This window comes from Scardinius erythrophthalmus (genome assembly GCF_964197995.2).
Source record: "Scardinius erythrophthalmus genome assembly, chromosome: 6".
Taxonomy (NCBI): domain Eukaryota; kingdom Metazoa; phylum Chordata; class Actinopteri; order Cypriniformes; family Leuciscidae; genus Scardinius; species Scardinius erythrophthalmus.
In genome coordinates, this window is record NC_138226.1 from 4,608,489 (window position 1) to 4,626,419 (window position 17,931).

The 17,931-nt window shown below is 37.2% G+C and overlaps 1 protein-coding gene across 1 annotated transcript in view; it reads left to right on the top strand.

Moving 5' to 3' along the window:
* The window catches only part of scn1laa (sodium channel, voltage-gated, type I-like, alpha), a gene marked incomplete at its 3' end in the record, with an annotated part of 54,728 nt that overhangs the window by 26,258 nt on the left and 10,539 nt on the right, over positions 1 to 17,931 (top strand). Inside the window, exons 8-18 of the mRNA XM_081368696.1 lie at positions 2,665 to 2,728; positions 2,874 to 3,015; positions 3,538 to 3,744; positions 3,973 to 4,224; positions 5,947 to 6,312; positions 7,358 to 7,469; positions 7,978 to 8,216; positions 9,228 to 9,404; positions 10,379 to 10,735; positions 12,971 to 13,405; positions 17,392 to 17,527. Coding sequence (XP_081224822.1) covers positions 2,665 to 2,728; positions 2,874 to 3,015; positions 3,538 to 3,744; positions 3,973 to 4,224; positions 5,947 to 6,312; positions 7,358 to 7,469; positions 7,978 to 8,216; positions 9,228 to 9,404; positions 10,379 to 10,735; positions 12,971 to 13,405; positions 17,392 to 17,527 — 2,487 coding nt within the window. The remainder of the gene's footprint in view (positions 1 to 2,664; positions 2,729 to 2,873; positions 3,016 to 3,537; positions 3,745 to 3,972; positions 4,225 to 5,946; positions 6,313 to 7,357; positions 7,470 to 7,977; positions 8,217 to 9,227; positions 9,405 to 10,378; positions 10,736 to 12,970; positions 13,406 to 17,391; positions 17,528 to 17,931) is intronic.

A 17,931-nucleotide genomic window follows, 5' to 3' on the forward strand; every position in this document is an offset into this window, starting at 1 on the left:
CACCCTCATGTCGTTCCAAGCCTGTAAGACCTTCTTCGGAACACAGTTTAAGATATTTAAAATTTTGTTCGAGAGCTTTCTGTTCCTCCATTGAAAGTGGTCATGTGTGATGCATGTGATGTACCACACAGACACGCTACGCTGAAACACTACGCGAACTCACTCGAGGCACAGAGAGAAGGAAATTAATAGTGGCATAAAGTCGTTATTTTTGTTTACTTTTTGCGCACAAAAAGTATTCTTGTCGCTTGATAAATTTAAGTTTGAGCCACTGATGTCACATGGACTACTTTGATGATGTCTGTATTGCCTTTCTGGACGTGAACAGTATGCCGTCCATTGACTTTCAATGGAGGAACAGAAAGCTCTCGAACAAAATCTAAAATATTTTAAACTGTGTTCCGAAGATGAACGGAGGTCTTACGGCTTGGAACGACATGAGGGTGAGTCATTAATGACATAATTTTCATTTTTGGGTGAACTAACCCTTTAATGACGTGGCAGTGAAGCCTTTCTGGTAGACCTTATGCTTAAGCTTTCATGGCTTCTTAAAGAAAAACTAACAGGTCTGTGAGAGCCGGAATTATTACTGGTTGGTAGGTGATCAAATACTTATGTCATGCAATAAAATGCAAATGAATTACTTAAAAATCATTCAATGTGATTTTCTGGATTTTTGTTTTAGATTCCGTCACTCACAGTTGAAAAGTACCTATGATAAAAATTACAGACTTCTACATGCTTTGTAAGTGGGAAAACCTGCAAAATCGGCAGTGTATCAAATACTTGTTCTCCCCACTGTAAAAGTAACAAATTATTATTATTATTATTAAAAATGGCATTGATTGTGCTGGGCAAACTCCATATAGCCTACTGTATGCTTCCAAACTTGATTGGTTGATTGTTAAGATTGTTATTTCTATTTCACTACAAAAACAAAGTGTCATTCGAGAATTGAGCCAAAGCCATTGAGAAAAACTGTAAATCTTTAAGTGCCCCTATTTGTAGGGGATCCAATAGAGGCAAGTGTAGATGAGAACCCACATGCAGGTTATTTATAAACATAAGATCAAACATAAGACAAAAGCATGGCGTGGCATGAACTCAAAATAAAAGCGTGGCATGAACTCAGAATAAAAGCGTGGCATGAACTCAGAATAAAAGTGTGGCATGAACTCAGAATAAAAGCGTGGCATGAACTTAGAATGAAACATGAAGCTTACTAAACAGTGGTACAGTGGAACAAAACTTAACAAAGACACATGGCAAACATGAGGGCTTAAATATACACAAGACTAATGACAAGACAAGGGACACCTGTGAACAATGAACCAATGACAACATGACACATCAGACAAGGGAATACAAGCAGGATCAGATGACTAACAGGGAATCACATGACAAGACACAGAAACATGACATGAACAAAACCAAAACGTGACACTATTAAGGTTTTTCGAATATACCCTTTCATGCAGTGTTTAATAAAGCTATTTGTAAAAGTTGAAAATGTCGAAAGTCCATGACAAATAAAGTTATTGTATCCCAATAGAATGAATAGACTCTGAACCGACAATACGAGTCGTTTTTAATTCAAATCCTACTGATTTACGGTTCTACATCACTAGAAGATAGATTAGCATAACGCCCGCCTATGTTGTATGTTTTCTGCCCGTAAACAACTTGACCAGCCCTCACATGTAATTTTTACTCAGGGATTTGCGTCAAATCAATGTGCTGAAAGCGGTAGACCAATCACAACAGACTGGGCCATCTGGCCAATCAGAGTAGATGTAGCTCACGGAAAGGAGGGATTGATTCATCCATTGAGTTGTTTGAGAATCACTGAAAAATGTGGTGATGTGCATTGAATATTATGAGAAAATTAAATTAGATTTCATTTTGAATTCACATTTCAATGTATGGGGCAAGTTATTGCTAATAATACAGGTATTACAAGATCACATAATTCAGGAAGGACTGATCATTTGCATCCTAATTTACACGTTTTTGCTGAAGAGAGGTTTAAGTAGACCAGAGTGTATATGAGTAACATTTTGATCAGGGCCAATTAAAAGCAAATTTAAGAGTGACAGGTCCAATATACCAGTGACCAGTCTGAATAGGAAATATTGTGTGTGTAAGACAGCCAGCTGTCATCATTCAGCATCATGGATGTTTGCATTACCACCAGCCATGAAAACCCTGTTTGAGAGAAGGAGGAATTCCACCTTGCTCATGGAGGGGAATATGATATCCATTGGCAAGTACTTTAGCGGGATGGGGGAAAGCTATAATGCAGGAGTGAGGTAATCTGGTGCGCTGTTTGCTGATGGGGATGCCTTGCAAATTCCACTCTCCATTTTATTCTGATATATACTGTACACATCTTACTGGTATTTTGACATTTCCCTCGTTTGCTTGGGGTTTGGATCTGTTGTGAACACATCCCATTTGATTCAAAGGGTCAGGAAGAGGGAGGTAAATGGGCAAATAATTATGGGCAAAAAATGGACCAATGAAGAATATTAAAATATAAAAAATATGGTATGAAACAACCTATTATGGATAGAATAAACAAAAAATGGAATATAGCACAAAGCAACTAATGCACTTTAGCTTTGTATAAGATCTATTATGAATTATCTCTTCTTTTTCCTTTAGGTAACCAATATTTCCTACCAGGAAAGAAAGACGCTCTGATCTGTGGGAAAAACAGTGATGCTGGGTAAGCAACACGTGCAAACAAATCTGGATATCGAACGATTTCATAAACCTTTTCAGTATCTTTCTTTTCAAAAGTCGTTTACCAGTATTGCTCATTTTATGTTGTTGAGTTTTTGACAATCAAGTGTCACACATGTGCATTTCAGGCAGTGTCCAGAGGGATTTATCTGTGTGAAAGCAGGTCCTAATCCAGATTTTGGTTACACAAGTTTTGATAACTTTGGCTGGGCCTTCCTTTCATTATTCAGACTGATGACTCAAGACTACTGGGAGAATCTTTACCAACAGGTAGAGGAAACTGAACTCATATGATTATTTTTATTTCATGGAACGCAAAAGGTAGTGTTTTGCACAATGTACGAGCTGATTGTTTTCTATATAATAAAAGTGGATGAGGTATGGGGCTGTCAAGCTCCTAAAAGGACAAAAAAATCCCCATCATGAAAGTAGTCCATATGATTTTTACACTTTATTCCAAGTCTTCTAATGCAATACACATTGCTAGTATGAGGAACAGACTGAAAAGTTCCCTAAAAATCTTGTTCTTCATGATGTTCAAGACTAGTGTTTCATGAGAAATGCACAAACCTGTAACATTTATGCAGTTTCTTCTCCTTCTCTTCCTCTGAAATTTCAATTTAGACTATTTTATGGTATTATGATTTTTTTTTTAAATGTCATTTATGGAGCTTGGTAGCTTAAGCCCTCATCAACTGTCACTGTATAGAAAAGAAAATTAATCATTCTGGTTTGAACAACATTAATTCCTTCCTGTGTTTCTCCTATACTAATCGTGGAATTTTATTACAGACTCTTCGAGCCGCAGGAAAAACCTACATGATTTTTTTCGTGCTGGTCATTTTCTTGGGATCCTTCTACCTGGTAAACCTGATCCTGGCTGTGGTTGCCATGGCATATGACGAACAGAACCAAGCCACTATTGATGAGGCTTTGAAGAAAGAAGAGGAGTTTAACGCCATGCTTGAGCAGATCATGAGACAGGAAGAGGAAGCTCAGGTCTGTTGGGTGTTTACATTTAAACAGGGTCTGAAATGCAAGCTTTTTGCATTATCCTGTAGCTCAAAAAGCAGAGCATGGTGCGTGCAATGCCATGGTCATGGGTTCAATTCCCAGGGAATACTTGAACTTATAAAAATTCTGCCAAATGCATAAATGTAAATGCATGAAACCTTTGCAAACTGTTGCATAAGTGTAATGACGTTCTGTCATGTGATTGGTTGACAGGCTGCGGCTGAAGCGTCCAAGTGTGATGGGCTCAGTGGAAATAGAACGGACAGTTCCTCCGACGCCTCCAAACTCAGCTCCAAAAGTGCCAAAGAACGGCGCAACCACAGGAAAAAGAGACAGCGTCAGGGGGAAGGAGAGAAAGAGGACGATGTGAAGAGAGAGGGAAACGATAGGAAGGCCAGCTTCCGTTTTACAGACGATGGAAAATTTCGGCGCTCACGTGAAAGGACTTGCTCTTCTCCACATCAGGTTAGAAATCATTTGATGTTTGCTATAGGAATAAGGAAATTTCATCAACATACTTTCTTACAATAAGGAAACACTGATCTGGAAGGATGGATGGATGGATAGATAGATAGATAGATAGATAGATAGATAGATAGATAGATAGATAGATAGATAGATAGATAGATAGATAGATAGATAGATAGATAGATAGATAGATAGATAGATAGATAGATAGATAGATAGATAGATAGATAGATAGATAGATAGATAGATAGATACATAGATAGATAGATAGATAGATAGATAGATAGATAGATAGATAGATAGATAGATAGATAGATAGATAGATAGATAGATAGATAGATAGATAGATTTTTTTATAAATTCAGCATGATCATCAACAACATGATATTCACAATCTCTACCACTTAAAAGTATGTTCTCTCCTGCCATTACTTGTCCAGTTGACCCGCCCCTTTATTTACTCATTTCGTTCACACTTGGCATGTTTGGTTGGATTAAAACAAACCCTGGTGCGATTGCTCTGTTGCGGTTCATTTGAATAAGTGTGAACACTGCCATCTGAATCCTGGTGTGCACCAAACAAGCGGACTGAGAACCACCTTTTCAGGAATCTGGTCTGTGTTGAAGTCATATTTCAGTCGAAATAAACCAAAGACATGTAAAAGAACCAAAAACAGGATGTGACCCTAAAAAGGACAGAATGCTCAAGCAATCCAATTAAAGTGCCGATGGGAGAGGAAAGTTCTGCGCGCGATCGGCACGCAAATTAAAGAACACAGACGCAGCCGGATAATTTCCATAATGACCAATGCAATCTACCAAGAGCAGTGCATTTAGCTCCTGGTTTAAGACATGCTTTATGAGGGCGGTAAATAATGGCGTAAATACCAGTAAATTGAAGAGTGCAAACCTTAGTAGATCATCTTGCATGATTTATTTAAATAATCTCCCATACATTTCTCCTACAAATGCATATGCAATAATGTCAGCTTAACAGTTGTTACCATATTTTTGGATCTTTACTGTAAAATTAGCAAATTAAATGAAAAATGTGCCTTTTAACCGTCAGTAGTGGGACATTTGGCATGCTTTTTTTCCCCCTATCATAAGCTTTAGTTATCATCATAAATTATGTACCATTTGTAAACTTGTACTCAAAATTCATCCTGTGAAAACAAAGTATTTTACCCTTTCAGCGGGCTCAGTTTTTGTGATACCAACTTCAAATTTGGAACACAACTTGGTTAGACATATGGCTTCAATTTTTTGCAGTTTTAGAGTCCAAATTATATTGTAAAATATTATATATATATATATTGTATAAAATAAAAAATGTTTAGTTCAGTACATTTATTTTACAGTAAACTTCTGTTTTTTTTTTTTTACTTTCATTTTTTTGATGTGCCTTGACTTCAGCAGTAATCTGCTGAGTGTCTTATTTACAAAGAGACCAACCTTATGTCTGTATTCTAAAGCATTATTGCATTACTTCCATTTAAGTTCAGCTCTATGCTCAAAAAGGGAGTGAACACAGAAAAACACACAGAACGTTCAACAACTTGCATTAGAAACGAGCTTGTCTATAAATATATGCCGGACAGTTAAAGCTAAAGTTGACTTGGCAAGTCAAATTATATAGTGGGGTTTAGCGAAGGGTCATTTCTTCAAATGCCTTGATTTGTTTGTCAGTGTGTTTGTAAAGCTTTTTTGTCTCCTCAGTCCCCTCTGAGTTTTCAGGGTTCAATCCTCACCCCACGTCGGGGCAGCAAAGGTAGCGTCTTCAGCTTTCGCGGGCGTCTGCACTCCGAAAACAACTACGCCGACGATGAGCAAAGCATGTTTGAGGACACAGGCAGCCCGAAAGACTCTCTGTTTCCACCCTCTCGATCCGAACGTCTTTACAGTACTCCTAGCAAAAGCAGTCTGACACCACGTATACTGTTGCCGTCTAACGGAAAAGCGCGGTATGTGGTCGAAAGCAATGGCACGGTGATGGTGTCGGGCGGAGCCTCTTCACCCAACTCCCCCTCAGGAATCCTGATGCCAGAAGTGACCAAAAAAAGAGCCATGTTTGACGAAACTTGTGTAAGGGAAAGAACTAACAGCGCACGAACCTTGCATGGCCTGTGACGTGCTGTTGCTGTGTATAATGCATTGTTTTAAATTGCACATTTTTATTATAGGCATAATGCTATCTGTGTACTCTTTTGCACTTTTGGGTAAAAATCTGTAGAATTCTGCAGGATGGATTTAAATATGGTATAAAAAAATGCTGCACAATGAAATCATGCAAAATATTTATAAACAAACATGAACTGGCATGGATGTTCATAACTTTGTCAATGATCCGCATTCTGATTCTGTGGAAATCTGCAGAGATACTTTTAATTCTGTGTGAGCCTGCAAAATCAAGTTGTGAAACCAAATCAATTATTTGTTCAATTAATGAATTATATGAAAAAGCTTCTTTTTTTTCTCTTCAAAGCATGTTAAAGCATGCATTTAAATTATGTTGTTCTGCATGCATTTAAATTATAATGTCAATTTTTTTATCTATTGTATTGTATAAACATATTTAATGTATGAATGCTTGTTTCCACCACTGAATAAAAACATTTTATCTCACAATTCTTCAAAAAGTCTTCAAAAAGACTTTTTTTTCTTTTTTCTCTCAGTTGCGAGAAAAGAAGTCAGAATTGCAGAAAAAAAAAGTCAGAATTGGGAGTAATTCTGTCGTGGAAACAAGCTACCATAATAATGTCTTAAATAATATGTACTAAGTTAGATATTAGTGACATACGAAGGCATTCTTAAGGTGTTTAAAATGTAACTAAATAAATTTAAATGAGCCTTTGGCTTTTAAGTGCCTTTAAACTGGACCCTAAAGTTTGAAAGTTTATCATCAAGAACAAGATATAATCAAATTTGGGTTGTCATTGTTGTTGTTTTTTGTAAAAGCTACATAACTAATATCAATCCGAGATGCTTTACAGGTTGCCTGCATACATTTGAAATGCTAATTTGTCTTAGAAGTTAACCGATGAATGATTGATGTATAGCAATATAATGCTGCCTAGCAAACAATGTAACATTTGTTTATGTATTTGCTGATGATTGGATCTCTTTACAGTTTGACACAGGTGAAGGATATCGACGTCGATGTGATTCAGGCTTTTCTGTGGCTTTTGACCAATCAGCGAGACAGAGAGCTATGAGTGTAGCAAGTGTCAACAACCCTGACCGTAAGGAACCCTAAATGCTGAACACACTTACAAGAAACTGAATGTGAGGCATATTAGTTTGATTTTCTTTTCTTTTTTTTTAAGAAATGGTTCACAATTGTCATCATTTTCTCAACCCGGTGCTGTTCCAAACCTGTAGGACTTTAATTCTGCTTTGAATTTTAAGAGTATCTTGACCAATCGTATCAATATAATAAAAAGCGACTCAGATTGTCAAGCTAAATAAGTATCACATGTATTGTATATTTAGTATTAACTGTTGAGGAATAGACTGAAAATGAAAAGTTTTTATATTGTCATTTTGAAGTCTGACAGCCTCAGTTTTCATTGATTTTCATTATAAAGAAATTTTTCCTTTTTGTTTTTCACAGAAGAAAGGTGAACTATACTTTTGATTAAGTGCTTATTTGCTTATTAGTATTCAGTTTGTCCAAATGATGCTGCAATACCTACTAGTTTTACGTACAGCTTTCAGATTGTCGTCTACCTTTTTTATTTAACATGGCAGCGTGGGAGGTCTGGAAACAGAAGTGTGTGGAGCGCTGGTTCGACTTTGCGGAGAATTATCTGATCTGGGATTGCAGTCCCACATGGCTGAGGATAAAGAGGATCGTCCACATGGTTGTGATGGACCCCTTCGCAGATCTGATTATCACCATTTGCATCGTGATAAACACAATATTCATGGCCATGGAGTGTCACCCTATGGACGATGATTATTCTAATATGCTTGTAACTGGCAACGTGGTAAGAACATTTATAGCAGCATTTGAAATGAAATACTAAATCTTAAATGATTTTGACTTCTAAGAAAGCCATTTTATTTAGGGAGATGTTTTCTCCAAAATGGTCAGTTAATCAACAACTGTAATGATTTTATTACAAATTTAGTCAGTGGACAGCTCTACTTTTGTAAAATACTTTTAAATATGTTGTTCAATGGAAAAGTTTGGTAATACTTTACGATAAGATCGCATTGGTTAATGTTAGTTGATGCATTAACTAAACTTTAATAATAATTAATACATTTTTTACGGTATTTATTAATCTTTGTAATAAAACATTAGTTGTTAGTTTTAGTTCACTCAGCTCCATTAAATAATATTAACAGAGACAACTTTTGATTATAATAATGAATTAGCAAATGTTGAAATTAACATGAAGTAAGATTAATAAAAGATTTAGAAGTATTTTTCATTGGAGTAATAAATTAGCCCCCAAGTCTTAAAGGAACACAGCACATTTCCTTGATTATTACGCAGGAATGAGAGTATAGTTCCTAGCCATATTGGCCTAGAAAATCGCAACTTTTCATTTTCTGTCAGTCTTGTTGTCATGATGTAACTACAAGCTTTAAATAGGAAATATAGAAACTCTTTGGTCCTTTTTTTGAGAGAGATGCTAACGGTCTAATCAGATTCAATGATCTATGCTAAGCTATGCTAAAAGTGCTACCGCCAGACCCGGAGATCGGCTGAATGGATTCGAAAACGGTAAAACTCAACTGTTTAACTTTGGGGGAGTTTTAACTGAAAGTGACTTGCACTGACATACCTTAAAATATGTCAGTGCCATTGTTTTGTTTCAAGGTGCACATCAGTAATGCTTTTTCAAAGGCACATTTACAAAAGCATGAACTAAAGCCTAATCCTGGTTTAATCTAAGCCCTGTCTGTGAAACCAGGCCTAGAAGTAATTTAGCTAACAAATGGAACATTATTTTGAAGTTTTACCAAAAGTTTTATCTCCTTGCTTACAGGTTTTCATAGGCATCTTTACTGCAGAAATGATATTGAAGATAATTGCCTTGGACCCATACACTTACTTTCAGGAAGGCTGGAATATCTTCGACAGCATCATAGTCACACTGAGTCTTCTGGAACTTTGTTTGCAAAACGTACTGCCTGGAATGGGTCTTCTTAGGCCGTTCCGACTGGTAAGAGTATCCTGCTGTCATGCATTATACCCAATGACCTAGACAGCATAATAAATGCAGCATAGGTGCGCTCCTAAAGGGGTCATGACATGAGAAATCAAATTTGGCTTGATCTTTTGATATATAAGAGGTCTTTGTAGCATTAAAACATCCTGCAAGTTTCATAGCTTAAAAAGTCCTCCTTATTGTTAACAAAGCATTTATTTAATCAAACTCCAAAACTGCTCGTTTTGATATTGCGGGATCTGCGATGTCACACTTGCAAATACATTTACATATGCCCGCCTCCAGAGAAAGACATGGACAAATAGTTATACATCCTCACACCATAGACCCGCCCACTGGCATTCAGTCGCCAGTTTAATTTGGATAACACTCACACACAATAGAGAAGGGGTGTTGATACTGTCTACTACGCAATGACGTTAGCCAATCATAACAGTGGCTGTTTACTGACAAGCCTTAAAGGAGACGCCCCTTAAAAACTTTCGCATTGTAACAGTATAGTGAACCTCAAGGAACATATTAAAATAATAAAAACATTAGACCCCCTTAATCTTAGGCTTGATTTTTAAGGTACTATGTGTAAATGCTGCCTTCTAAAGCCATTTCTTTTTCAAAATAGTTTTTTTTTTTTTAATTGGTCAAAAATACAATAAAAACAGTAATTTTGTGAAATATTATAACAAATAAATGCAGACCCCAAAGTTTTGAATGGTATAAAACACTAAATAAATGTAAAATAATACACTAAAAACTAAAATTTTAAATGGAACATGTTCATCACAGCATTGTTTGAATTGCAGTTATTAAATAATTCGTGTTTTTAAAGAGGATCTTTAAGTCAGTATTAGATGACGGCAAAGGTAATCTAAATGTAAAAATAGAAGAATTTATCATATCGACCAATATTGATACATTTTGAAAAAAAATCTATGGACCATACTAATTTTCTATGCCACTTATTGTCACAGCTGAGGGTCTTCAAACTAGCTAAGTCTTGGCCGACTCTGAACATGCTAATCAAGATCATTGGCAACTCACTGGGCGCCTTGAGCAACCTGACGCTTGTGCTAGCCATCATCGTCTTCATCTTCGCTGTGGTGGGAACGCAACTGTTCGGGAAGAGCTACCGTGACTGTGTGTGTAAGATTTCTGAGGATTGCTCGCTTCCTCGCTGGCACATGACCGATTTCTTCCACTCGTTCCTGATCGTCTTCAGGGTGTTGTGCGGGGAGTGGATCGAGACCATGTGGGACTGCATGCAAGTGGCAGGGGAGCCTTTGTGCTTAATTGTGTTCATGATGGTCATGGTGATCGGAAATCTGGTGGTATGTATAGTTCACCTCAATTAATTAGCATTAAAAAACCTAGGGCCTCATTTATAAAGATGTGCATAAATTGATCCTGAATGTGACCGTGAAATTATATTCTATTCTATTATACAGTATATTAACAATATATAAATTAGGAATGCACCAATATGAAAATTATGATCGATACCGAAAACTGATAATTCTTTATATTTGAAAGCCGATAACCGATATATTGGCCGATAAATCTAAATCTAAAATTTTTTTGAGTCTCATCATTAAAAGCCATTTCCCAAGCACACAATTATAATGTTCTCATTATAATTTTATGTAGCCTATATGACAGATTTTGCGCTGCACATGTTGCACTGAAATGTATTTTCCTTTTTTGAAGTGATTCCAATCATATTTCAAGCAATTCAAAACCATCATGGCGAACTGTGCACATCTGAAGTGTCTCATCTAAAGGAAAAAATCCATTGTTTATCGACTCAATCGGCCAAATTTTCTTATCGGGCTGATCAAAATAACATCAAAAACTAACATATTGTGCATTCCAAATATAAATGTTTGTAATCAGGGTCTTCAGTTGGTGTAGGGATAAGAACATTTCCATGCCAGTTTCTGCCTTTATATATCCGGATTTGTTTCTGATTTGACATAGGATAAAATCGATGGTTCCCACTTTATATTAAGTGTCTTTAACTACTATGTACTAGCATTTAAATTATTCATTTGATACAATGGACTTATTGTGTACATGTTTTTACATTGTACTTATATATTTTTTTTTTAATACCTGCATGTAGCTATAGCTGTAATTAATTTCTATAATTACATATATAATTACACAGCCCCTTCCCTTTCACATCTGTTTAACTTTGCATTTAATGAATAAGCACTGTGTCACTGTTTGTCCGACTGTTTATACTGTGTCTTATTTTAGTCTTTATTCTAAACTGTTTTAATTATTTTTAGTTCTTTCTCGTTTCTTTATTTTAAACTGTTTTGTATATTCTTATTTCTTCTGATTATTTTTAATAGTATGTAAAGCACTTTGAATTACCATTGTGTACGAAATGTGCTATAAAAAAAAAAAAAGAGTCCACTCACCGTAAAACCAACTATACCAGCAAAAACCTGTCCCTAACCTTACCCTTTTCCCACCTCAAAAGGGTGTTTTGCAATAAAACATCAACACAATAAGTACATTTGTACCTTTTTTTAATGTAAGCAGTAAGCACAGACTAGTCAAAGACACCTAGGGCTCTATCTTGCACCCAGCGCAATTGACTTTGTACACCGACGCATGTATCATTCCTATTTTGCACCCGCGCACAGTAAATTAGGGAATGAACTTGCGCTCCAGGGGGGCGGTTCAGAGAAAAGAGGAGGCGTGTTCCGGCACAAACGTTACCTGGTGCTATTTTGCCGTTTCAGAAAACAATTCCGCCACAGACCAGGAGAAACCTAGTCTAAAGTCAGTGGCGCTATTTTAGTCAATGCTATTTTAAGGGCGCATGCTTGGCCATAATGTAGCGTGTGCACAACGCACATACACTTTGCTTCTCTCATCTACACAGACGCAGCAGTTCTCATTTTTGCAAACCATACATAATTACAAGGAAGAATATTCCACACGAGGGAAATCATTGTGGTGTCCATGAAGATGTGAAAAAGTATGCATAAATCTAGCTTACACATTTACCCAAATTATCATACGCCTGTTTAAACGAAGCTAATTTGGGTGGGTTTCTCCATCCCCAATGTCACTTCTCTGTGTTTTACGGCCCTGACGAGAACGCTGGTCTCCTCGGCTGTGAACCGCTCCTGGCGTGCACCTGGCAAATCCGCCGTTATAATAGCAATCCGCCATGGAACAAGCACGCCTGCTTTTAAAGGGAATGTGAGATGACGCTGTGATTGTTTTATTTCACGTTACGCCCAAACCACATAATGAAGCTACTTCAGACCAACCCATTTTAGATTTGCGTTGGGCGCAAGAGTCATTTATCCCGCCGGTATAATAGCAACAGCTCCCGAGATCCGCCCACAAAGTTACTTGCGTTTCGCGTTTGATGCTTGCGTTTCAGATCGTTAAAATAGGGCACCAATGTAAATCCAATTGATCAATCCATGGTATTTTAGAATCAAATTTAATTGCACATGGAGTTTAATAAATGAGGCCCCTGAAGTGTGTGAAGTTGTTCTAAACTTGTAGTTGGCTTCTCCCTAATTTTGCCTTTCCTTTAGGTTCTGAACCTGTTCCTCGCTCTGCTGCTCAGTTCCTTCAGTTCCGAAAATCTCACGGCCAATGACGATGAGGTCGAAAAGAACAACCTGCAGATAGCGGTTGGTCGAATCAAGAGAGGCTTCGCTGTGGTTAAGGCCTGCCTGCACAGTTTCTTCCAGAGCAGCTGTATAAAGAGGAGGAAGCAGAAAAAGAAAACTCTAGATGGGAACATGGTCACGATAAACTGCAAGGGAATAAATGATAACTCCAACCACACCACACTAGAGCTGGTTAAAGGCACTGGAGGACGAGATGTGGATAGTGACTCTGAGAATTTTATCAGCAACCCGAGCTTGACCATCAGTGTCCCGATGGCTGCCGAGGAGTCGGATTTTGAGTGTCTCAACACTGAGGATTTCAGCAGTCTTTCTACAGACCTAGAGGAAGATAAAGAGGTACGGTTGCAGTTTGAAATTAAAGGAGAACTTGGTAACTTTTTTAACTTAATAAAACTGTCTAGAAATCATTTGGATGGTTAAACAACCTGTTCTGGTGATATTGGTGACTTTCCCCGCTCCCCCCAGCGTTCCCAGGCGGAAAACCAACCTTGCAACTTGGGGACTACCGTCCCGGCAAGATAGCAATTGGAAGTCTCGTGAGAAGCGAGAATGAGCGCGAAACACGAATTGCTTTACAGCAATTCGACATAAACACACACGCATGTATGATGTATTACCAGATTACCCACCTCGGTAGACATAGCTCCACACGATACAGTTGGCTTGCTCCGATCATAACAAACGCACATGAGCAGCGGTAGAGATGGGAAGGAGGCCGCCGCAAGTGAGTTTTTTACGACCGTGTTGTGAAATATACGCCCCCCCACAGCTGTAGGGGAGCTCGTGGGGAAAACATGCGACAACAAAAGGGAAAATCAGCAAAGAAGTGACTATAGTTCGCTAGAGTTGCCGAGTTCTCCCTCAAGAGGAATGGAAATTAAGCAGTTTGAAATGGGGAGATGGGTGGATATGAAGATTTTAGTGCAGATCAAACCTCCCTTTACACCCTCCATTAGCATATGTTTGGTATGGTCACCGTGATTTTGCCAAGTAAGACATGTTCCTGGATCAACATATTTTGTTGATCCTGGAATAACATTCCTGTCCAAAATGTAGTCATTACCCTATCCCTATCCCTACCCCTAAACCTAACCCTACCCATAACTTTTCCCTAAAATCAGAGGGAAATGGCAGGTGAATAACACTGATGTTGAAGCACCTCGCCTACAAACTTGTCCCTCAAATCTGATTGGTTGATTGGAAAGTTGTTCCAGGATCAACAAAGATGTTGATCCAGGAACATGTGGTACTTGGTGAAATCACGCTCACCTGTTTGGTCTCTGCTTTTGCATTTCCTTCATTCATACGCATCTCTAATATGATCGATTAGAGATTCAAGCACAGTCACTTGAGCAAAATCCAAAATGCCACTTATATACATTACTGTTCAAAACTTTGGGGTCAGTTTGAACATCTCTTATGCTCACCAAGGCTGCACTCTTTTGAACAAAAATACAGAAAAAAACAGCAATATTGCAAAATGTTATTACAATTAAAACTCACTGTTTCTTACTTAAATAAATTTGAAGATGTAATATATTCCTGTGGTGCAAAGCTGAATTTTCAGCATCATTACCCCAGTGTCACATGATTCTTCAGAAATCATACTAATATACTGATTTGCTGCTCAAGAAACATTTCATTATCATTATTTAAAATAGTTGTTTTCAGGATTCGTTGATGAATGGAAAGTTCCAAAGAACAGCATTTATTTGAAAGAGAAATATTTTGTAGCATTATGAATGTGTTTACTATCACTTTTGATCAGTTTAATGTTTCCTTGCTGAATAAACATATTTATTTCTTACTGACAACAAACTTTGAACAGCAGTGTATTATGTGAGAGGTTGCGTTATTAGCTGCATTTTAAAAACATTGATGATAATTCAGAGTACGATTTTGCATTTCCCTTCTCTATGAATTTACCGTCAGTGTTGGATGTTAATAGGGATTAGAAGAGAAGAGGAAAATGGGAGAGAAATAAGAGAAACCATATACCAAGTCATAAGTTTGATAAATAATGGGATATCGTTGATTTAAATCTAGACCACCTTCAAATGCTTATTCGATCACAATTTATCTTGGATGCATTTACTCCTGGGTTTTGATGCAGTCAGTTGTGATCCAAACATGATCCAGTCACTGAAAACCACATGTGTCTGGTCTGTTTGGAATACAAGTTGTATTCCAACAGAGCTTTCATTAGTGCGCACCCAAGTCCCCTTGAAATAGCCTAGTGGTTGTGGACTGCAGTGAATTTTGTATGCACTATGACAGTATAATATACTTCTTTTGGACCTCGATCAGGGTAGATGCCATATTTAATTTGAGGTGAATAAAAATGAGGCTATAAGGGATAGATGTCACTACAGTTGTGATGGCTAAGCTTAAGGTCATAGTTCTTGTCTGATTATCTGCTGAAATATTTTTGGAAAGATGTTGTAGCATTCCTGTAACTGTAACTCAAACTATAGAGCATGATTCTGGCAAGTGGGTTTGATATGGAGGGTCAATGTACTTTAAATCCTTTTGTATAAAAGCGTCTACCGAATGTAAATGTACAGGACAGTACAAAGGGAGCAATACTTCAATAACAGTGCAAATGATGTCGAACCAATCCTTTGGTGTAGATATTGTCATGTACACGGCCCCAAAAAATGACAGCTTTCTGATTGTTTCACTTGATTTCTCACTGGTGTAATCGTGGTCAAGTTTCTCTTCGGTAGGGTTAATTGCAATGAGTGCATTGTGGATTACGTCAACATGTTGCCCGACGACCCATTATGGAAGAGAGGTCAGGGAATATCAGTCTTCAGATCGCATTATCTGCCATTTAAGTGCTGAGCGTGAATTTTAGTCTCATGATAACATGCTCATTTGCTTCCTGTTGGGAATCGAGGATGTGGCGGTCTGTGGTTTTGGCATAAAACGTTTTTTTTACTGGTCATTTGTACGGCAAGCTCTTTGAAATTGTCCAAAAAGGTCTACCGCTTTAGTTTTGTGAAGGGTGATATGCTTTCAATTGAAACTCAAAAAAAAAAAAAATCGAATGAGCTGACTGTTTAGGCAGCATTGTAAGGAATCATAGGCACACATGGTTGAATAATGGCAGTATATGACAGTATTGCATGTATCCTTTTGTAGAAGGCGTTCCCATAATGCAACAGGCTCAGTGAGCTGGTGGACAAAGCTTTATTATAATTATAATAAACCAAATAATGTACACTGAATATAATAAAATAAAATATATTTTGTTTTATGAATTTACTAAAAAGTTCAATATCTAAATAAAAAATCCCAATTGTGTGAGCTATATATTTTCTGTGTATTAGCTTAGAAAAATCTGTTCTTCTGTGCCGTTTGCATGAGGAACGTGAAGGAGAGTGTTTTAGATCATCACTTGCTGGTCAAACAGAAAGGCTGCTCTCTACATTTTGGCCCAGAGCCATGATCGCTGATTGATGGTCTTCAAGACATCAACAGATGATTCTGTATTATTGCTTCTATTGATTTATCCTGATTTATCTATTGAGTTTGACCAATCTTTTTTTGTGTGTCTCGCACCTTTTAACAGCATTGTACTGTATGTACATATGAGTATGTACATACACAGCTCTACACAGCTGAGATTCGAGATATGGTAATTTTTCAGAATATGTCATGGTTATTTGGACAAGCGCAATAATGCATTCAGTCGGTGGAATGGGCGCATTTTCCAAAAATTATCTGACAAAAAAAAAAATCTGATTTTTTTTTTATTTGCACTGGGCCGTGTCAAGCTAAAAGCATATACATGTAATATGTAATTTGGGATATAATTAGGCCTTCAGAAAGGTAACATGATTTCTACAAATATCCACTTTACAATAATCAATTTTACTTTATTTTCATTTTTCATTTTCATCAGCTATTCAGTGATAACGAGAAGACAAAAACGAGAGACAAAATGCACTATATAAACCATTCGGGACATACCTACTATGAGCTCAGAGATTAAGTGATTGTATGTGTGTCTGTAGTCAATGTGATTTCAACTTCAAGTTTCAATGCTTGTATATTTTGCATTAAGCTTTAAATGTATAGTATTGTGTACTATGATTCATCTCAGAGCTTGGTTCATGTCTTATACGTTTTTGGAAATGCCAACTAGATAAAGTCAATCATATACTTGATAAAAGGTTTTATCCAAGGCATAAGCAAATCTTACTTCTCAGGCTTGTCTCTGTGACTCAGCTGAAATGAAACCGTGTGCACATGTATCATCTCCTGCGGTTGCTATAGTAATGTGCGGTGTGTGTGTGTGTGTGTGTGTGCTCTTGCAGAGGCTGTCTGATGTGGCTCCCAGCTCTTCACAGGGCAGCACGGTGGACCTCAGACACATCGTTAAAGAAGGAGGAGAAGATGATTTGGACATTGAACTTGAGGAATCTACAGAACCAGAAGCTTGTTTCACAACAGGTGATTCAGCTAATGTATTTGTTCACTATATTAAGACTGTTGTAAAATGTGTTCTTTAGTCTTCAACTCAAAAAAAAAAGTTTCGTAGAAACAGTGGGAAATACCATGATATTTACAGTATTTTTTATTAGCAATCTGTTTCAAATAGACATTTTAATTGGGCATTTTCAAAAAGCAGGCTCATTTCGAGAGCTACAAAAATGTTCATGTTACTTGGACCGAGAAATTCATGTTCATTTGCCAGCAAAAGTCTACCAGATGATGCAAAATGCTCTAGAACTTTTGTGAAAACTACAGATTGTGCTTCGCATTTTTGTATCACCAACAGATATTTTTTCATTATTTTTCTAACAATCAAAATACCCAGTGCAATATGGTTGTTGAAATTGTCCTACCTATTTGGC